Genomic DNA, 23,624 nt, shown 5'->3' with positions numbered 1-23,624 from the left:
GACGTACGGACATTCTGGTAACGATTATAATTCTAATTTATATCTAACTACTACAGAGATCACCATGCAAAATTTGAAATCGATAGGACAACTCTAACGTGCCTAAATTAACAACAACAAAAAAGCTATCCGTCACGGACGTCCAGACGGACTGACCCTAACTATAGAGTAGCTTCGCTACTACAAATTGCACATTAACTTGATTATCTGATATTCTCCTGTACTATGATGTTGTCAATTCCTTTGTAGATGGCATTCTTGATCAGGGTTGTTGGGTCATCCGCCTCGGGTGTAGTAGATATTCTTTAACATTAAAAAAAATATATTTTTAGCTACTCCAATATTCATCCATGACAGTTTGTCTTACTTAGAGGCTTGAAGAGGGGGGTAGGGGGGGAGGGCGTGTAATAAGGAAAAATTATGGAGTACGCCACAGTAATACAGCAATATATTTTTATATCTATAATACAAAGTAGAACGATGTCTGTCTGTCTGTTTGTTTGTCTGTCTGTTTTCGGTCTGTTTGTCTGTCTGTTTGTCTGTCTGTTTGTCTGTCTGTCTGTTTGTAGCGAAGGATCTCACTAACCGCTGAACCGATCGGGTCCTCCTTTACAGGGTAGCTTCTCATAGGTCTCGGGAAGGTTTATGACTATTTTCTTGGGGGTGGGACACCCCCAACCCTCCCAAAAAAGGAAAAAAAATTTAACTAAAATTAAAATAGTGGGGTCCACTACCCCCGCCCCCCCCCTGCTAGTTTAAAAGAAAGGAATATATGAACTTAATACATAACCTTTCAACTACTACAAGGCTATTAGCAGAGGACATACTGGATGTTGAATCTCTGTTTTGTGTATTATTGAATACAAGTTCTGGGTGCCAAATCTCGTTCCATTCTATAAAAAGGATAGTTCTTTTTTTTAAAGCGAAGCTTTTCTATAATTAGGGTCGGTCCTTACGTCCGTCGGTACGTAACGGATAGCTCTTTTCGTTAATTTAGGCATGTTAAAATTGTTCTAGCGATTTAAAAGCGAAGCAACTCTATAATAGTTACTAAAAAATAATTCCGCACGTCTATTTTAAACATGTTGTTTTTTTTTTAACTTTTTAACATCAAATTTTTATGTAAGAAAGTTATCCGATTGTTGTGATTTTTATAACACTGATTCCTATGACAACAAAGTACATTGTTAAAAGCAAAGCATCTCTAAAATCAAGTCCTGAAAATGTAAGTATGTCCTTAAACAATATCCTTTAATTAAGCAGTTTTTCAGCAGATTTACTTTTAATTTTGTTTTGTTCGACTTTTATACATTTATATTCTGATTATTCAGTTCTGACACTATGTTCGTTTGTCCTACCGTTTCAGAGCTTCACTTTTATGGATGTTGTCATCCTTGTTGTTTTTGTAAACTATAATATATAAAGCTATAGGTCAATACAATAAAGGCCTTTACTTTTTACTATAAATAACATAAATAAATAGATCTTATGCAATGAAATTATCCCAAGAAAAGGTGCTAGAATTCAGTATTCTCGTATTCATTCGAATCCGGTGAATAGGAACCGGTTCTCATCCATACGAAAAAACTAGCATTGTATTTTATCTAGCTTTCTACGAATATAAAAATGTACAATTATAAGACTAAAACCAGTTTTTTAGCCCCGAGGTGCCGATACATTCTATATCCGCGGAAAGCTGTTTATAATACGATGCGAGAAATAACTATTCTCGTATTCATTCGAAACTGATTAATTTCCGGTGGATTAGAACAGGTTCTCATCCATACGAAAAAAAAACTATTTCCAGTTTTCTACAAATATAAAAATTTACAATTATTAGATTACAATTTTGAAAAACTGGTTTTTATCTTATAATCATTATATCATTATATATCCGCGGAAATCTGTTTACAATACGATACTAGAAATAACTACTATCCTTTGGTTACCTGTTGGTTGTAAGGTATTTGCTCTTGAAACTGTCTGCAAGTTGTTGAATGAAAGTCCTGTAATAAATTACAGGAAGTTTACAACTCTTAATATGTTAAATACAAAAATGTATCAAACATTTGCAAGTTCTTTATAAATAACGTTTTTAAAAAATATGACTTTTATCTTTAATTCATGACATACCAACAGTTCACTCGAAGCGACAGTAAAAGAAAAAAAATTTCCAGACATAAGACCAACTGTTTCTAAAATTTCTCAATAAAGATATAAATTTAATGGAAAAATGAAAATATTGAAAAGAGGCTTTTTTGAGAAAATCATAATCAAAACCGCATAATAATGACAAGAAAAGCAAAGATTATTTATTTAAAAATTTGAACTTGTTTGCTTTTATAAAGTTCTTCATAAAACGACTCCTGAAGGGAGTTAATTAATGGCCATTTTATCAATTGCTTTGCTAAGGTCAATGAAATCCAGCCTTAAATAGAGAGGTTTTATGAAAGACTTCATAAAAGCAAAGTTGTTAAAAATTTTAAATAGATATTCTTTGCTTTTGACGTGTAATAATAGTAAGAACAAACAGCTAAATATTCTAATAAAGTGTATTAATTCAAGACAAATTAAACATACAATTATAATATTAAATATAATAGCAAGTATTCACTTTTAGGTTCGTGCCGAGTCGCAGAGCAAAGTCTTGCTCCGAGACGGGTGACACAAGAACTGAAAGCTAATATACAAAATACATATAATGCTCTCAAGACAGGAAGAAAGGGACTATACATCACATTTCTCCCCGGCTTTAACATGAACATAAATTTCGAAACTGTAACATTACAGATTGAATATAACAATATGTTTATTACATGTTAATTATCAAATATATTATAAATAGCATTGAATGCTTATTAAATAGATAATAATTGATCTGGTATGACACCTGCCATATTTTTATATTTTTTTTTTAATTTTATTTCCAGATCTTTAAACATTTCATATACATTTTTTTTCTTTTTGTTTTGGTTCCTTAGAACTCTTTTATGTTTTTTATATGTTCCTTTTTTTCTCTTTATGTGTTTTTTTTTCTCTTTTTTTTATATTTTTTTAAAAAAACATTGATTAACATATAATCATTGAAAAATGCATTGATTAACATATAATGCATTGATTAACATACAAACATTGGAAATACATTGATTAACATAGTTATTATAAATGCATGATAAATAAAAACACTGATTAACATATAACCATCAGAATGCATTGATTTAAAAACATGTTATTAGAGATGCATTGTTATAAAAGCATTAATATTGAACCTTTTCGAGACTACTACTGCCTCATCAAATACTTAATACATAAAAATAAAATAAAATATGAATTAATACACAGTAAACTATAATTATTACTTTCTTTTTCCAGCTGCTCTTCCTTTCTTGCCAGATTCTTCAATGTCCATAGGAATGGTAGCTTCATTATCATTCACTCCAAGTTTTGCGGTCTCATCACACAAGCCGTCTTGAGGCATCCTTGCCTCAGTATCACCAAGCATATGTAAACATCTTTCAAATCCGCTATTAACCGCAACTGAAATCGAGGTTGCAACGCTATCAACCTCCTCTTGAGTATCCAAAATCTTTTGATGCTTACGACTAACCTCCTCCCCGAATTTATCAAGCACCGTCAATATTCCAGGCGTGTGTTCCATCCTCATTTCCTCCATCGCTTGTTCATCAACACGCCATTGCTGACCTGACAATTCAAGGTCTAGACAAACAGGAATGTTCTGATCCAAAGGCTGATCCTGCTGGACACAAACAGGACCCCCAAACCGAGTAACCAACTTAAAATCACCCTCAAACCACTCATTTACTTTGTGTTCAGGATTAAACTTCCACTCGAGATTGGTTGCCAACAAACTTGTATGAACTTTTCCATCCAACTCCAATCTAAGTTCCTTTACCACATTCTCTAAAGTAGTACCTGGCTCACATAACAACGTCTGCTTGGCTAGAGTCGGACGGAGACGTTTGCAGCGCATCTGCATTTCCCAGGTCAAAACTCTTCCGTCTACTTTATTGTTCACCAAACTACCTGTATATGTAGCACTCACAAGATTTTCAATTATTTCTCTTTGTCCATCCAATCTAACATAACGTATCTCAGCTGGCATCTCTCCACTGGTAATTAAGCTGACCGAATTCACGTTAAAGATGCGTGGAATAAAAACCGATAGGTTCATGTATTCATTCACATGAATAGCGTCAATAAACACTGTCAGGTTGAAACACTTTTTGAACTACAGGCGTCGGGTGACCTCTTTCGCATACCACGATCTCCCTCTCGTCTGTTCCGGTCATGTCTGTCACCACCGCCGCCTCCTCGCTTGTCGTCACGCTCCCGACGATTATCATGGTTATCTCTTCTCCTGTAAATATTATACAAATTATTACAAATATTACTTTTTAATCAATTTTGCGAGGTTCCTAGTTACTACATCTGCTACAGAATAACGTTCTAATCTATCTTTATCTCTATTTTGTCTATCCTAATCCAATTTTTGTAATTGTACTTCATTTGTAGAACCTTTAGGACGACCTTTCACAGGAATAGTTTCAGACATTTTTTGCGATTTTGCATTATCTAATGATCTATCTAATTCATCCTCCTCGACATCCCTACCCCGTTTAACACTTCCCCTTCTTTGTTCCAAGTTTACAATTTTACTCTGAAGTTTTGGAAAAGTGTCTTCTAAAATACTCATTCGAGACTCTAATTCTCTAGCAGATTCCATGTTAATATCCTCTACACCCAAACTGTTGTCTATTAAACTATTATCAGTCGCATAATCTCCATGAAAAACACTATCTTTACTAATAGTAGAATATGTAGAATCTAACTTAGTTTTGTCATTCGTATCTACACTTTCAGAAATATGAGTACTTTCCAAAGTATCACTAAGATCCTCAACTAAATCATCTAAATTTTCATTATCCTTAGATACATTTGACCTTTGCTGTGACAAGCCAACACCCAAAAAAGAATCCTCCAAAAAATCTGGTGTTACCTGTCCATCCTTCCGCCTTCCAACCACCTCTGGACTAGCGCCACAACTATTCTCCTCTTCAGTAACACCTGAACAAGATAAATTTCTTAAAGTATTGGGAAAATCATAGTTTATTTTTAAGTCATTGTCCACAGAGAAGAACTCATCTGTAACCACTAAGTCAATCTTTTCATCTGGAGTCAAATCTAGAGTACTCTCTATAACATATATTTTATCCCTTGGCACAATTCTAACCCCTTTGTCTTTCAATCTACACTTTTCTAGGGGTTGAACCTCAAACAAACTGTCAGAAATTACTTTTGTCACTAGACACGGACCCACCCATAAAGAACAGAGTTTACGAGCTACACCAATCGTTGTGACGTCATAATAAATATAACAATAGGAATTTATAGCTATCGGCCTACCTATCCTTTCTGTATTTTCTACCTGTAAATACTTCTCAGTCCTCTCTTGTCCAGTTCTCCAATTTCTGTCAAGACAATCCAATAACTCTGAAAAATTCATATATTTAATCTTTGTGCGTGTTAAAGGATCAAATGCGTCCAATGGAAGCTTAGGGTTACGTAGGAAAAACTTGAAAAACGGGGAACATCCTAACCTCCGATTAAAAGAAGTGTTCATACAAAATTGTGTAGCTTTAAGTTTATGAGCCCAATCTCCATCTTGAAAACGTAAATCAGTCTTAAGAAACGAATACACCGATTGGTTGTATCTTTCACTAAAATTAGAATTAGCTGATCTGGGAGGGATAAAAATTTGTTCAATACCCAACCTTAAACAAACTTCCCTAAAAACTTTCGATTTAAAACTTTGTGCATTGTCAGTCCTGATTCTCTCGCACAATCCCCAAACAGAAAATAAATTAAACTTCAAACATTCAATAATTGTTTCAGCTTTAACATCCTCAATAGCAAACAACCACACATATCTAGTACAACTGTCAACTACTATTAAAATATGCTTACAAATGACTCCATTATATTCACACTCATTCAAAGGACCTATCGCATCTATGGCCAACTCTGCCATAGCCTCCCCAGCCAAAGGTGAAAATTCTATATTATGATTATGTTTCGGTTTTTTACGCCTATTCAAACAAATGACACAATTTGCAACTGCCGCAGCTACATATTTAGACACAAAGGGAAAAATAAAGTGTCTGTTAATCCTACTCAAAGTCTCCAGGTAACCCCTATGTCCCGCTGTAACATCTGCATGAGCCAACAAAAAAACTTTATTGTACATTCCAATAGGTACCACTACCCGTTCTATAAATTGAAATTCCTTCTGGAGCCGCATGGGTGAAGTCAAAATAATTAAACCATCTTTAAAACTCAAATGTTCGAAAAACCTTAATATTTGTTTACCACGATAAGGCATTTGAGACAATTCTCTGGACGTGGGTTTGACATTATTTACAATAAATTTCCTCACCTCCACTAGAACAGGATCCTTCTCCAGACTACGACTGAATTCTCTCGCCTTCAATCTTGACGCTATTTGACTGGCCGTCTCTGCTCCAATACCTGCAATAAGACATAATTTAGGATCTTCTAATTGATATACAGTATCCAATATTAACTCTCCTTGTTCGTCCGTCGATAATTTAGATATCCTATCTTTACTATCCTCTAATGTAGTACGTGACAATATATCAACATTAGTATGCATCTTGCCCTGCCTATGTACAACCTCATAACTGAAGGTGGATAAAAAATTTATCCACCTTATGGTGAGGCCAACAAAATATCCGTTTTGTCTCCAAGTAGATAGATGTTTCAGTGCAGCTGAATCAGTTCTAACAATAAATTTCTTGTGTCTCAAATAACATTCAAATCTTTCAACAGCATTTACTAATGCACATAATTCTCCTTTATGCGCTGCATAATTGGCTTCATGAGTTGAACAAACACGTGACCAACACGATATCATTTTCTCTTGACCATTTTGTTTTTGACTTAACACTGCAGACATAGCTGTAGATGACCAATCTGTATCCAACACAAATGGTTCAGCCTCCATCCTCCAATCTGGAAATGATTTGCTTATTTCTTCACAGAACAATTCTCTAGTCTTTGTAAAAGCTTCCATACTTTTTTCATCCCATTCTATTTTACTACTGTTTCTGAATTTGTTCAATGGTGCCGTAATATCAGAAAAATTCTTGAAATATGAACCATAATAGTTTATGAAACCAGTAAATCTTTGAATATCTTTACCTGTTTCAGGTACTGGCCAATTCTTAATTTTTTCAATGTATGCTTTGTCCATGAATATGCCTTCTGCATTTATAATATGACCCAGAAATTTCACTTCCTCTGCAAACAATGTACATTTTCCAAGATTAATCTTGAGGCCTGCTTCACAGAAGGTTCGTAGTAGTGTATTCAGATGCTCCAGATGTTCCTCCACATTCATGCTATACACGAGAACATCGTCTAAATAAACTAGACAAAATGCTCTTAATTCAGGACTCAAATCCATTACTCTATCCATCAATTTTACAAACGCACTTGGAGCATTGGTCAATCCGAACGGTAGCCTCTTGAAGCAATACTGCCGTCCATTAGAACAAAATGCTGTATATTTCCTGACAGATTCCTTCAAATGCATTGAATTATACGCCGAAGTAAGGTCAATAGACGTAAAAATCTTCTTCCCTCCAAGTTTGTCAAATAACTCACCAATGTTAGGCAAAGGATAACATATCTTCTCAGTTATCTCATTTAACGAGCGATAGTCCAGGACAAACCTGACTTTCACCTCGTTAGTGTTTCCCACTTTCTTCTTAACAGCAAAGATTCCAGAATTAAACGGTGAATTACATTCTTCTATCACATCTGTCTCCAACCATAAATCAATTTGTTCTTTTAGTTTCTCTGCATGATGAGGATTAAGTCTAATCATTCTATTCTTGAAAGGTTGAGCTCCAGGAACTAACTGAATATCATACTCCTCCAAAGTACAAGATCCAATATCCGTAGGGTCAATCGATAACGCCTTAAAATTCTTTAAGAACAAACCAACTATTCTACCTTTCAAAGAGACGTTATCTTTTAAAAACGGAACTTTATCCAACTTCAATTTATCTTTAATAAAACGAATCTTCTTTAATGTTGTTGACACATCTTCTTTAACTCTATTTTCTTGCAACATCGCTATCTTCTCCGCTAAGAACAAATTTCCAACCAAAGTACCAGCAGGAACAGATTTCTTAAAAGTTTCAAAATTCGTAATTTTAGTCATAATTTTACCGTTTTTGCCCACCTCCGTAATTCCTTCATTTATCAACAGGTTATTCCGGCTACAGTAACCTTGTCTAGGAGCTATATAACACAACTGTCCTTCAGGCATATTTCCCTTAGTTGAAACTTCTACCACAACTGTACTTAATGCTGGAATTTCTATTCGATCTTTCAATGAACAAATCCATTTTTGGTCTTGTAACTCAGCTACATTAATCTCAGGTTTCTTAGTTCTTGCCTTCTCCATTTTCTCCAGAACCGTATGAACCAAATTCTTCACTACAATCTTTCGTTTAGCTACCAGATTCACACTGGTTCCATGCATCTCAATCCTGTTACCATCTTTCCCAAATATCGTCTTCACGTGATTTTTGTTAAGCCAATGACTGCCTAGATTCATAGGTACAGTCATGCCAGAAATCACATAGCAATCTTCTTTAAAACTGTGGCCTCCAATCTGAAATTCAACATTCCGAACAACACCGTCAATCTTGATGCTGGAACCCTGCACGCCTGTTGCTTTTGAATCCGTCTCTTCAATTGTACATTCAAGTTTTCTAGCTAACACTTGAGAGATCAGGCAGCCACGGGCATTACCGCTGTCAACTAAGGCCAGGATTTCCATGCCACCAATCTTCGTTGGAACGTAGACTTCAGCCGCTCCAGCCGCCATCTCAGAATCTTCATGAAAATTAGAAAACAGCTATCTAACCAACACCAGCAGTTATGAGGTTGTAACTATCCAATTTTCCTATCAAATAACTATCTATCTATTTGCAACAAATAACAGAATAACAGAATAATAAAACAAATCACTCACCGACAATATTTCCTCCTCCAACAGAAACGTCCAAAATATATCTCAATCCACAATCAACAAAACTTCTCTCCGGCCAATCTAAAATATTACAAACATTTTAGATGCCAATTAGTAAATAAATCACTTTAAATAAGAATTAATATCGGTATTAATATATATAACTAATTGTTTTACAAGACTGATTTTCGAACAACAATATATATAATAGTAATCAAATATTAAACAGCATAAAATAAAATCTTAACAACTCACCATCAAATAAATAGTATATCTCAACCACTACAAATACTCCTCCCGACCAATCTAAAATAAAATACAATTATTTTAGATGCCATACTTAAATGTTATCACTGAACAAATAAACTTGCAACACATTTAATAAAAGAGATTGTATTAAGAAATATAATATTAATCAAATATTATCAATCACCAAGCAACTAAATAATTCTTTCTGAATGCCATAAATTCAATTCTTTTTTAATTCAATAAAATATTACCTAATAATACTATTATTATCAGATTAATAACTGATCTCCTGCACACTACTTTTATGTATGAAATTTTTGAAAGTCGAAACTCAACTAACTATATTTCTCCATACCTGAGAGCACCTTCTTGCGCAGCTCAACTTCTGTGTGCAGCTCAACTTTCTGCGCATGGAACGCCCCACTCCTGTTAATCATTGCAGCTACCTCTCTACACCACCCCATTTTGCGCATACCAGCTCTGAGAGATAGTGCAAACTTCTTTGCAAATATGTTCACTCCCCCTTTCTCCTCAAAAGAGAGACAGCTCCACCATTCTTGCGCATACCAACTCCGAGAGACAGCGCAAAATATCTGCCAACCCCTCCCTTCCTTTATAAAGAGAGGCTACTCCACGATGATATCTAATGCATTATAACAATTTTGCTTCATGAAATTCTAAGCTTCATAAAAAAATTTTGCTGAATCAACATTACTAAATCGCAATATAATTGTTTTAAAATTAAATACTTAAAACCACAATAACTGACTCAACTTTTAAAATAATTTTTCACATTTTCATCAAAATTTAATACTTTTCAAATATCTAATTTCACATTTTTATCCAATTTGATTCAATTTTAAATTAAAATTAATATTCTTTCATTAACAATTTTACAAAATTGTATTCCTATTTCGTTATTCCATTTTCAATTCTTTATTATTCTTATCTCTGTTAGACTCCCCAACAGTCTGAAACAAAAATGAATTTTTCTAATTACAACAAAACATAATCGAAAACTAAATTAATTATTTTGATTTCTATTATAACATAATCTCATAACTTCATATACGGTAATAAACAATATGTTATCTTTTCATAATTCAAAATAAACTATCACAGTATTAGAGTTGCTTCGTTCACTCTTTATCATTAATTTTATTTTGTTGTTGTTTATTTACAACGCGCATAAATCAAAACAATGCCGCGTAACATGTAGAAAATGGAATAAGGTTTTAGTGGTCATAATACATATAAAACATTAATACCATAAAATGTCATCTATAATAGCACTATTCCATGCCTCAACCTCCGCTACAAGATCATCTTCATAATCGCGTGCCCCTAAACCATCGACATACGCCACTTCCTTCGTATCTGCTTCATCCTCCACCCCTCCTTCAATCTCACCAACCAATTTCTTTTTATCAATGCCATTTTCATCCTTTTTAAAACTCTTTTGCCCCGTCTTATAGGGAACAAAAGGCTTGTTTCCCCACCGCAAAAAGTATTTTCCTTTAGGATTAGGTAACTTTTTATCTCTAATATCAAAGCAATCCCTCATCATGTGTCCTTTTCTATTGCAATAATAACAAATAAAACCACCTTGAATTGCGCCAATTAAAGGAATAAGTTCAGCTGGTCCGCCAAATTCATCAGCTAAATCAATTTCACATTGATTTATTTCATATGAAAAATTATCTTCATCACTAACCTGATCAATAGTTACAGGATTTGACTTGGAACCAGCGCCACCAACCATCGTTTTAGCCAAAGCCATCTGGTTTGTTGTACATCCTCTAGCCATTGACCCTGAAATTTGATTAAATTGTAGCCCTTTAACAATCAGCTGTGCTTTAACTATTAACTCTGTCCGAAACTTCGTTATCATTCGCACTTGTCCGTCACGCTCCAAATCTAACGAAAATTGACGCATCTGGTTAGCCAAAAGTGGAGATAAAATCACATTACACACTTGAGAATAGAAATCCATAAACATATCATCAGTTGGTTTCGGATAAGCACGTTTCCAGAATGATAATATCTTATCAAAAAATGCATCAATCTTATCATTTTCATGTTGCTTAACACACAAATACGCATCTTTACACACATTTTTCATGTCGGGTGGTAAAAATGTCTCTCGCATCTTACACAAGTATCCCACCAAAAATAGTTCGAGAACCACTAGCAAAAAATTTAGGCTTCTCCTCTGGTACAGATCCTCCAGCCGTCCTCTGCCAAGGCATAGAGTTATTCAAACTATTCTGCTGGGTATTCAAACTATTCTGCTGGGCAATTCTATCCAAAATTCGTTGCTGGCCAGTCATAAACTCATCAACAACCGTCACATTCTCGGTTTTGATATCATTTTCAACACTAGGCACCACCACCTTATTAAGGCGATCTTCTAAATCGTCCATACGAGTAGCTAGTCCAGTAACCGCAGCACTGTTGGTATCAACATTATCCGTCAACTCCTGAACCTTCGTCTCCAGCGGCATCATTCGCCCAGTCAAATTATCCAGCTTATTTCCATTGGAATGAATATCACCCTGCAACGAGGCTATATCACCCTGCAACGAGGCTATCGACTCGAAGATGTACTCAAGCCTCTCCTCCGGAGACAGCTTCCTGAAATGAGCAATGTCCACCTTCATCGCTCACAAAAATATCCTGAATAAAAACAAAACAAAGAAATAATACAATCAAAAGAAAATCTGAGCTATAGATTCGTACTACACTACTGCGCCAAAATGACGTGTAATAATAGTAAGAACAAACAGCTAAATATTCTAATAAAGTGTATTAATTCAAGACAAATTAAACATACAATTATAATATTAAATATAATAGCAAGTATTCACTTTTAGGTTCGTGCCGAGTCGCAGAGCAAAGTCTTGCTCCGAGACGGGTGACACAAGAACTGAAAGCTAATATACAAAATACATATAATGCTCTCAAGACAGGAAGAAAGGGACTATACATCACACTTTTCTTGTCATGATTATGCGGTAACTCCTAGGGGATGAAAGATGAATTTGAAATCTAATTTTCTCAAAAAGTCCTCATTTTAAGATTTTCATTTTTCCATTAAAATTATATGTTTATTGGGAAATCAAAATGGCGATGGCTGACATATGGTCAACAATATTTTAATTTGAGAATCAAGGTAGTAATTAAGGTTGGGCCGAATACCGGATATCCAGCTGATTTATACTGCCGGATATCCGGTTTCCGGCAGGATATCTAACCAACGCCTATATCCGGGAAATTAACCCGGATATCCTGCATTATAAAATCAGCTGGATATCCGGTATCCGGATACTTTTAATATCCGGTATCCGGATACTTTTAATATCCGGTATCCGGCCATATATTAAAAATGGCCGGATGTCCGGCAAAACTGGATATCCGGACCAACCCTTGTATTTACTCACCTGGGTCTCTCCAGGAAATGGTTAAAGTAAGCCTTAGTCCCAGTTTTTTGGCAGCATAATCCAAACTGATCATTGTATCAAATGTTGTAGTAACACTTAAATCTTTCATATTTACATTTATATATCTTATTATACAATTGGTATAAATGTTTAAATTTTGGTAACGTTTTTGCTATTGTTAAAATCGAAGCTTTTCTATAATTAGGGTCGGTCCGTCCGTCAGTCCATCACGGTTAGCACTTTTCATTCATTTAGGCATGTTAGAATTATCCCATCGATTTTAAACTTTGGATGGTGATTCCTGTAGTAGTTAGGTACTATTTAGACATATCCATAAATATTCAGTTTATTCAGTTCTGACACTCAACAAGTGTTAATGTTCGTTAGTCCTTCCGTTTCAGAGCTTTGCTTTTATGGATGTTGTCATCTTTGTTTTTGAAGAATTATAGTAAAATTCTCGACAAAATAAAAACTGTCCCGAATTTGTATTAATTTTGAGGAACACGACTCCAGTTACGTCATATTTTTCTTTCCCGAAAAAGGGAAGGGGAAAGAAAAAAAGGGAAGGGGGGAAGAAAAAAGAGATGGGAGAAAAGGGGGTTTTCCCCATCTCTTTTGAAGAGATTTTCTTCCCCCCTTCCCTTTTTCGGGAAAGAAAAATATGACGTCACTGGAGTCGTGTTCCTCAAAATGAATACAAATTCGGGACAGTTTTTATTGTGTCAAAATTGTCATAATGTAAATTCCTATTGGGGTTGAATGATTTATAGAATTCGGAGCTGTTGTAAGATATCCATCACTGAGCTAAAATAAAATTGGTTTGCAGTTATATGTTAATCCGCAGCGGGATTACAGACGTTCGGCGGCGGCGGACACAGTGCAAGCACTCTTGCAGTGGAGACAGAGGACGTACGGCAAACCTTGACGCACAGATGAGCTTCGCTCCTACCATCACCAACAGGTAGATGTATTTAATTACAGAATTACTGCGATAACAAGGATGACAACATCCATAAAAGCGAAGCTCAGAAATTACATTAACTCTTGTAGAGTGTCAGACTGAAATACAAAATAAATGTTTCGCTTATAATATTGTACCTTATTGTAATAGGAATCAGTACTCCAAAAATCAGATAATAGGATGATTATGTCACATAGAAAATTGTTGTTAAAAAAGTTTTAAAAAATCAACATGTTAAAATGGATGTACAGACATTCTAGTAATGATTATACAGTTGCTACGCTTTCTAAATCTTACCTAACTACTACAGGAATCAACTTGCAAAGTTTTAAAATCGACAGGACAATTCTAACATGCCTAAAATAACGAAAAAAGCTATCCGTTACGTACGGACGGACAGACCGACCCTAATTATAGAAAAGCTTCGCTTTTGATAACAAACATAACCATATAATCAGGGTGCATTAGATTGTCTGCTTGTTTGTTTTATTCAGAGCAGTCTGATTGATATACCCCTTTTACAGTGTTCCTATCTCTTTTTTTAGTTACTCTACCTCATCTAGGATATTTTGTGTTCTAAATTACAGATTTTTATTTATATTAAAGTTAGTTAATACTTTACTCTTTATGGACAAAATAAAAATCTTTTAATAGTTATTTCTTGCATCGTATTATAAACAGCTATTTGCGGATATATGGATGAGAACCGGTCCTAATCCACCGGAAAAAAATCTTACACTTAATCTTGCACAAGAATCTTCATCAGACCTGTCCCCGCACTCTGCTGTGTAGTTGCATCTAAAGATTTAATTTTCATCAACCAATCAGGCCTTTTAATTGTATATTAGGGTTGGGCCTGATACCGGATATCCGGCTGATCTCTAATGCCGGATATCTGGCCAGCGTTTGATATCTGGCGAATTTCAGGATATCCGATATCAGGATAGTTACAATATCCAGTATCCAGATAGTTACAATATCCGGTATCCGGATAGTTACAATATCCGGTATCCGGATAGTTACAATATCTGGTATCCGTATAGTTACAATATCCGGTATCAGACTGGATATTGAAAGTTTCCGTATATCTGGCAAAACTGGATATCCGGTCCAACCCTATTGGATATATTTATTTTGATTAAAGGAAATAGTAGCTTTCGCAAAATTCTGCAAAGTTGTGAGTAAGATTCCAGTCAAATTCGCTTATTAGGGGAAACTGTTTTTAAATATGTGTTTAATTATGCTATGCGTTTGGTTACCATTAAGAACAGTTAGACTTGATAAGCGTATTTGACTGAAAGCTACTATTTCCTTTATAAGTAGAGAGATTACTCAATAGACATAATGTCTGATTTTACCAACAGTGGAAATTTTAAGGAACATTCAAGAGATCTCATTGGTTGAAATTGTGTACAAATGCATGTTTTTTTTAATTTCATACATGTATAAAGGTCAGCTGTAAACAGTATAATTTCTTCTTATTACAAAGCTTTGTTCAATCAGACTTAATTACCAAAAAAATGTTGGTTAACTTTTTGAAATGTAAAAGCTTCAGAGGTGGATTCTTAAAAAAAATTTAAGCGCGCTACTCACCAGCAAGTAGTGAGCCTAATTTTTTAAAAAGAATCCATCTCATCTTGAGTTGAAAGTAAACAATTCTTTCGTCTGCTTTTTCCTTTTTAGATTTGACAAAAATCAGGTCAGATGGGTAATCTAGATATAGTATGTCTATTAGGATATATAAGTTGGAAGGAATTTTAATGTTAGGGGGAGATTTGAAATCTGCATAAAATTTTAAGAATTTTTTATAAAATTCGCTTTTTGTATAATTCTTTATTTAAAAGCGGAAATAAAATTTAAGTTAATTAATTTTGACATCTGTGATTGGTAGATTGAAAATTATCTTCGCTCTGATAGGATAAGCTTAAGTGTCGCACATCATTCAACCAATTAGAGCGCAGGTTTCTAATCAACCTATCCTATTGGTCAAAATTAATTAACTTAAATTGTATTTCCGCTTTTAGATAAAGAATTATACTAAAAACGTATTTTATAAAAAAAAATCCTTTAAATTTGATGCAGATTTCAAATCCTTCCAACTTATATATCCTAATGTCTATTCCTTTGTTGTTGTTACCTTGCTAAAATGTCTACACAAGATCCATCCTCACAAGGAAACTGATCTAAAAAGGTTAGAAATATTAAATAGCTAATAGTTATAAACCTTCCTAGGACCTCTGAGAAGCTACCCTGTAAAGGAGAACCTGATCTGTTCAGCGGTTAACAGACATCCTGTTACTTTATAATAAGGATCAATCACTCAAATTTATTATAATACTCTGTTGTTTTAGGTATTAGATTATGAGAAGCATATAAACCTTGTCAAATTATTACAAGATAATTGTGTGCTCCAAGGAACTTTTTATTTTGTTTTTTTATAGTTAAAGATGTTAAAGTTAAGCCTTCTGTTACTATGTCAGATATGTGACAATGCGAAAATGCAAAAATAAAGTTATAGATTGTAAAAAAAAATTATTTACAATTGTTTAACTTTAGGTGGTAGGGGTGAAAAACGTCCCTTCCCTTTTTCAATTTTAGTTCTAAAAATTAAAAGTAAAAAAAAACTTTTTTTAGGGTAGGGGTGTCATTTTTTTTGGGTGGGTAGAGATAACCTCCTCCAAAATAGTTATAACCTATGAGAAGCTATAAGATGCTTCGGTACAAACATACACACAAACAAACAGACATCCTGTTACTTTATTATAAGGATTAATACTGTGGGTGAGGTTTCTACTTTGCTATAATACCTACATATATTGATCATGTTGTGCAATCCAATTATTAGATTCTATTCAAAAACTATTCAAATTTTATTTCTGCATATCCTTTTACTAAAGTAACAGGATGTTTGTCTGTGTATCTGTGTGTCTGTACCGAAGGATCTCTCTAACTGCTGAACCGATCTGGTTCTCCTTAACAGGGTAGATTCTCATATGTCCCGGGAAGGTATTTAACTATTTGGGGGGAAGGTACCACCGCCCTCCCAAGAGAAATCACAATAAAATCAAAAATGTTCTGCCGCATAGTGTCACTAGCGTAGTCTCGCTAGAGTAGTCGCGCTGCATAGAAGAATGAATTTAACAGCTGATAACATAGACAGCATATTTCTCAAATTAGATATTTGAAATAAAAAAAAACATTTAAATGCCACTAAAGGCCTCTAGGGGTGTAGCCACTAGTATAGATATATTTTAGTAGTAACAGTTTATATTTTGATTAGGGTTCGACCGGATACTTTTTTAGCCGGATACCGGACATTAAAAATGACCGGATATCCGAAAAAATAGGATGTCCTACTGGATATCCGGAAAAACCGGATATCCGACTGGATATCCGGAAGAACCGGATGTCCGACTGGATATCCGGAAAAACCGGATGTCTGACTGGATATCCGGAAAAAAACGGATATTGGACTGGATATCCGGAAAAACCGGATATCCAACTGGATATCCGGAAAAATCGGATATCCGACTGGATATCCAGAAAACCGGATATCCCGCCCAACCCTAGTCACAAACCTGATGAGCAGTTGTGAAAGTTGAGCAATATTTTTGTTTCTTGTTGTGGTCCTTGTGCTGGTTGTTTAGTAGGAACAGTCCAGTTTCTAGTGCCAATTATACTCTGACCCTAAATAAAGAATTAATATCTCATTTCAAAAGATTGCTAATACACTTCTTAATAGGGTTGGGCCAATTACAGGATCTGGATATCCGGCTGATTTCTAATGCCGGATATCCGGTAACTGGCTAGTTATTAAAAATTGCCCAATATCCGGCAAATTACTGGATATCCGGCCGGATAACCAGATGTCCGGCATTAAAAATCAGCTGGATTTTAAGTATTTGGTAACTGGATATTCGGCCCAACCCTACATCTTAACAATTGTTAAAATATTTTTCTACACTGAGAACCAAAAAATAGGCAAATTTTCAATTTTGAGATTAGTTAACCCATTAGTGCCGAGCGCCACTTTTATGGGCCGATCGAGCTGTAAGTTTTAGGGAAGCTTTATAATGGTCAAAATGGAATTCGTATTTTTTTGTTTTGCTCTAGTGGCGTGCACAGGAAAGTTGCAAAAAAAACGGTTCGGCTTGGCCATAAATACCAACCAGGCATTATCACCCGTTTTTGGTGCTTTCCCCCGGCGTTAAAACCCGGTTGACCTGTAAAAACCCGGTTATTTTGACCAAAAATCGAAAAATGTAATTTTTGAACGCCAAAAGTGAGATGAACACTTTTTAGAACTTTGATACGATCCATAATTGAAAACTACACAACCTCATGTAATCTATAGAGCTACAAGTATAATACGAAGCGATTTATTTCAAATTTTGTGTTTAGCCGGCGATTTCGGGTAAAAAAACCCTGTTTTGTTGTCGTTGTCAAAAAAGATCTATTAGTGAAACCGGGTAATAAAAATTTCAGACTCCAAATGGAAATGCCGAACCGGGCCTATATAGGGCGTAAAAAAACGATAAAAAAATCATATAAAAAATAATAATTTAAATAAAACGAATTCACAAATAGATGTACTTGTCAATAAACTTTAGATTTAACGAAAAAAATCAGCAACTTTACTATAAAAACAAAAAAGTTAGATGGGGTATTTTGAATTTTCATGATTTTCAAACTTTGTTGATCTATACCGGCAAACGGAAGTAAGCAAAACTACCTGCTCCAGGGGGAAATGAAAGCCAGGGTAGTAGAGAGGGGATTCATACTGAGAATGATGCAATTATGAAGCCGAAAACCGTTTTTTTTTACATTTTCTGGCACCGGGTTTTAAAACCCGGTTCGGCACTAATGGGTTAATAGTGGTTATCTATGCATTTTGGAATATTTTACTATGGATATAAAATGTTGAGACTAGTTCCCACTGTTAATTTCCTAAAAATCAGTACCAATGAAGAAGCATAATATCTCAAAAACAGTATTAGGGGGGAAATATTGATGAACCATTAAGATATGCAAATCTAAAGAAAATCAATGGGAAAATGATTTTTTTGTACTTTTCTCCTCTTTTTATGTTATGTATGAAAACAACAAATACTTTTTGATATTTAACAATATAAGCAGAAGTCTCATAGTTATTAAACATGTATCTTTTAGTCATTTATGGTATAGAAAAAGATTGAATTGATATAATTATTGAATATATAGATGACCTTAACACAATAATAAATTTTTGATTTTGCTTGGTCTTCTGGAAACTAAAGTGTGTAAAATATGAAAACATAGAAACCAGCTTAATATAGCAATATTATATACTAGCAGCTACACCCCTAGAGGCCTCTAGTGGCATTTTAAATGTTTGGTATCTTTTTAAAATAATGCAATACCCATCTATATTGCTTTCAAGTCTCTACGATACCTACCTAAAAAAAATAGATTTTTTGTGATTTTTCTTGGGAAGGTGGTGGTACCCTACCTCAAAATATTTATAAACCTTCCTCTGACCCAAGAGAAGCTACCCTGTAAAGGAGAATCATATTGGTTCAGCGGTTAGCGAGATCTTTTGGTACAAACACAGAGACAAACAGACATCCTGTTACTTTAGTATAAGGATGTTCCACTAGTATAGCTGAACTATATCTATCATTATAATAAAGTAAATAAAGTAAAAGGATGTTTGTCTGTTTGTCTGTTTGTGTGTCTGTTTGTCTGTTTGTTTGTACCAAATGATCTCGGTAACCGCTGAACCGATCAGGTTCTCCTGAACAGGGTAGCTTCACATAGGTCCCGTGAAGGTTTATGACTATTTTGTGGGAGGGTACCACCACCCTCCCAAGAGAAATCACAATAAATCGGAAATTTTACTTTAAGTATAGAGACTCCTACGCAACATAGGTAGGTATTGTAGAGACTTGAACAAAAAACCAAACATTTAAAGTGCCACTAGAGGCCTGTAGGGGCATATACGCTAGTAGTTTATATTTCTCTTGCCATTATAATTATAAAGAATTATAAAATATACCTGACTCATCTGTAAGATGATACTGTTGGGATTGTTGACATCTGTGTTTTAAACCATATTCAAAATTTTAGAAGTGTCGTAAAGCAAAATGTTACAACTTTGCAGTTTTTTAAATAAAAATACTGTCAGATTAAAGGGCGAATATAGGTTCGATATGATATGAGCTTATATCAAAGGTGCAATTCCATAGATTATAAATAACTTAAAAATATTGACATATTCAATTGTATAAGTCTGTTTATAGCTTAAAACCCATCAATCTCGAAGAAAATATTTTGTAATTAGTGTGGTTCCCTAAGAACTCAAACACCCTAGCATCACACAAAACTTCGTGGCAAGGTTGAATTAAAAAGCTTTCGTTAAATGATAGTCGTAATAACGTGGAAACCAATTAATCAGGGGTAAATATACCCTCCTTCTACCTTCATAAAGTAAATTATTTAAAAGTTAAAAAAAAACATCAAATAATGTAAAAAGTAAAAAAAATTAATCGATAAAATTTTCTTGGAGGAAGAATGATTTCAAATCCCTGTTTTTTTGTGGCCGTGTGTGTGTGTGTTGAAAATGCGTACAGAAGGGTTGTTTACATCATCATGAATTAATCAAAGATCTCTGTACAGAAAATAAACTTTAAGACGTATTATTTACCCTGTCAATACTCCTGACGCCTTTCTACGCAAATTATTTTTATGCTTTTTAAAAAATTAAATAAACTAGTATATAATCTAAAATAATAAACATTTAAATTATCTTTTAAGGTGCGTGCCAATGTAATAGTCAATCAAACTTAAGCAAAATAGTCAAAAAAAAGTCTTGTAAAGGGCTAAAATAAACGATTTTGTCGGCAATCTCATTTATTATATGTTCAATTGAAACAGAAAATTGCAAAATCTACTTAAGGATTTTTTTGAATTTTTAAATTTGGCATAGATATTCTAAAAGTATGTAATGGCACCTTTCATATAAGCTCATATCATATCGAACCTATATTCGCCCTTTAAGGTAAAAATGTGGATCTACTGCAGTTCACGGTAAAATGTTGCTGGTAACGAATATTGCCGTAATTCTTTTAATTTTAATGGCTGCTAGCTGCCAAACGGCTGAACATACAGATCATGCTTGCACACTGTTTTAAGCAGCATAAGAAGGCCTAAAAATAATCTGGAATAGCCATAAATCAATAATGCATAATTATCTCGCAGTGCAAAGAAATGCGCGAAAAAGGTCTATTATACGCGTTTTTTCTTCAGTGAAGCTTTCCCTGTGCATCATTGGATCTTGGCTATTCCAGATTATTTGTAGGCCTTCTTATACCGCTTAAAATGGTGTGCGGTTATGATTTGTACGTTCAGCCGTTTGGCAGCTAGCAGCCTTTAAAATTCATAGATTTTTGGTAATATTCGTTACCAGCAATATTTTACCGTGAACTGCAGTAAATCCAAAAATGTTATCTAATTATCTGTACATTTTCTAAGACTTTTTGTTTAGTTTTTAAAGAATTCTCTCTACTGGAATATTAATAATTTTGTTATCAATTACATCCTAAAATATTATTATCCTGTTAGGTTCCAAGTACTATCTTTGTCAATTGTAGTTTTTGTTATTTGTCTATTCATGTTTCCAGTACAACGAGTGATTCCTGTTTTTTTTTTGGAATAATAACTGTTAATTGACATAATTTTGTATATAATATCGTGTATAATTCTGTATTTTTGAAAAAAAATCTAATTTGATGTAAAACTACTAATTATGTTGAAATTAAGATATCAATAGATTATTTATATTAACATATCCCAATTGATATAAACTTATTGGTAAAAAATATAGAGGTATCAATTGATCACTAATTTATCTATCTACTAGCGGCTACGCCCCCTGGAGGCCTCTAGGAGCACTTGAGGAGAGGAAAGTCGAATTTTATAACCCAATTTATTATTTTAGATTTTAAAAGAAAATTTGTAAAAAATTTAGTTAAAAAAAATTTTACAAAATTTGTTTTGGGGGGGAGGGATTTTTTTTCTAGAGGCGATTTCTCTTGGGAGGGTTGTGCTACCCTCCCCCAAAATTGTTATAAACCTTCCCGGGACCTATGAGAAGCTACCCTGTTAAGGAGAACCCAATCGGTTCAGTGGTTAGCGAGATCCTTCGTTACAAACACATAGACAAATAGACATCCTGTTACTTTAGTATAAGGATAATACAAAGTAGAACGATGTCTCTCTGTTTGTTTGTTTGTTTGTACCAAAGGATCTCGCTAACCGCTGAACCGATCGGGTTCTCCTTAACAGGGTAGCTTCTCATAGGTTCCGGGAAGGTTTATAACTATTTAGGAGGAGGAAACGATCACCCTCCCAAGAGAAATCGCCAATGGAAAAATTCCCCCCCTAAAAAATTTTTTTTACTTTTTTCTTAAAATTCAAATTTAAAAATGGTTTTAGGATTCAACTACCCCATCCTCAAGTGCCCCTAGAGGCCTCTAGGGGGCGAATCCGCTAGTTTAAAAAGAAAACAGTTATTTTTCCTGCATCGCATGTAAATATTTCAGAGCTGTTAAAATTCATAGCCGGTAAATTCATACCTAAATACATTTTTTTATACAATTCATTATTTTAATGCACGGATCTAAAGAGATAGGACAATGCAGGTTGGTAAATTGATATACATTCCCAATGATGATAAACAAAATTACCCCTTCTGTAGATTACAATCAATGGTTGAAACGTTTGGACACTTAACTAAATAAACCAACCAACCAATATTCTGTAAAAGTCCCCAAAGTTGTTAAGCCAACGAATTAAAAAGGAAATGTTGTGATAAAACTTTTAAGACTAGTGTAATAAACACCCCAATATCCCCTGCCTCCCTGATTCCAATGTTAGAATATTTCCAAAGTTTTTGAGGGGGGGGGGCAGTTTTGGGGGGTTTGCTATCCCTACCCAAACATCTGAGATGACTAGTATTAGTTTCACGAGGTCAGACGTAATGTTGGAAGGTTGGCGCAAATTTCAGATCTCAGAATTCGCAATTTCTTTAACGAAAATTACGGCTCCGGCTCTAGCAAAATATGGCGGCTCCCGGCTCCGGCTCCGCAACGCTGCGGGCCAAAATTGTACCTCTTATTGTATAGTTATCTGCATGAGCAACCCTAACAAAGGAAAATATTATAAAAATGAAAATAATTTGGTCCAATTGTCTTCTTTCCATCATGGTTACCATTTTGCAACTACTTACATATAGTTAAAGGACTCTATTTATCATTAAGTGCTTTGTTTGTATAGAAAGCAATATTTTATAGCAATGCCACTCTATAACAATATTAATCACTCAAATATATTATAATACTTATATGTGGTTTTAGGTTAGAGATTATTATTACTTCAGGAATCAGTACTTCAAAAATAAGATCAATCGGATCGTTATATCACATAAAGAATTTTTGTTAAAGAAAAGTTTAAAAATCAACATGTTTAAAATGGATGTACGGACTTTCTGGTAACGATTATATAGTTGCTACACGTTCTAAATCGTACCTAACTATTACATGAATCGCCATGCAAAGTGTGAAATTGATAGGACAATTTAAACATGCATAAATTAAAGAATAAATCTATCCGTTACGGGCATACGGACGGACCGACCCTACTTATAGAAAGCTTCGCTTTTAAAAATTCTTTACTTTCATCAATATTAAAACTAAGTTTTTAAAAAAATATTGTTCTTGTTAAAAGTATGTTTGCTTAGGAAGAATTACATATAAATCTGAATAATAACATTATTCGCTGGTTTTTCCAATAATTTTTTGTTATTGGCTACCAATTTAGGTATTTATCAACTCATAGTTTTAAAACAGAACCTGTA

At 34.2% G+C, this 23,624-nt stretch overlaps 1 protein-coding gene across 1 annotated transcript; it reads right to left on the bottom strand.

Annotated features, from left to right (window-relative positions):
* Positions 1-73: 73 nt before the first annotated feature.
* LOC145325932 (uncharacterized) lies at positions 74-22,975 on the bottom strand. The gene is made up of 12 exons (XM_080168953.1): positions 22,880-22,975; positions 22,291-22,344; positions 21,329-21,408; positions 19,767-19,811; positions 17,311-17,419; positions 15,870-15,915; positions 14,470-14,530; positions 13,520-13,575; positions 12,772-12,875; positions 1,950-2,006; positions 791-893; positions 74-303 (listed from the first exon to the last, which is right to left on the bottom strand). Exons 1-12 carry the CDS (start codon positions 22,971-22,973, stop codon positions 204-206), a joined length of 909 nt encoding a protein of 302 aa, XP_080025079.1. The 5' UTR covers positions 22,974-22,975; the 3' UTR covers positions 74-203.
* Between the last annotated feature and the right edge of the window lie 649 nt (positions 22,976-23,624).

This window comes from Acartia tonsa, chromosome 8 (genome assembly GCF_053477335.1).
Source record: "Acartia tonsa isolate MP-2025a chromosome 8, ASM5347733v1, whole genome shotgun sequence".
NCBI lineage: Eukaryota > Metazoa > Arthropoda > Copepoda > Calanoida > Acartiidae > Acartia > Acartia tonsa.
Note: the sequence above shows the minus strand (reverse complement) of the source record. Positions and strands in the feature narration are given on the sequence as shown.

Bases quoted from the DNA above. Each gene is read 5' to 3' on its own strand.
- LOC145325932 (XM_080168953.1), bottom strand. From the start codon at position 22,973: ATGATGGAAAGAAGACAATTGGACCAAATTATTTTCATTTTTATAATA. The intron at 15,916-17,310 runs GTTTGTGACTAG...TAACCTTTTTAG, and splicing joins CTTTCACAACTGCTCATCAG to ATCAGTTTCCTTGTGAGGAT. The intron at 13,576-14,469 runs GTAAGATTTTTT...ATTTTATTTTAG, and splicing joins ATTCTTGTGCAAGATTAAGT to CTCAGTGATGGATATCTTAC.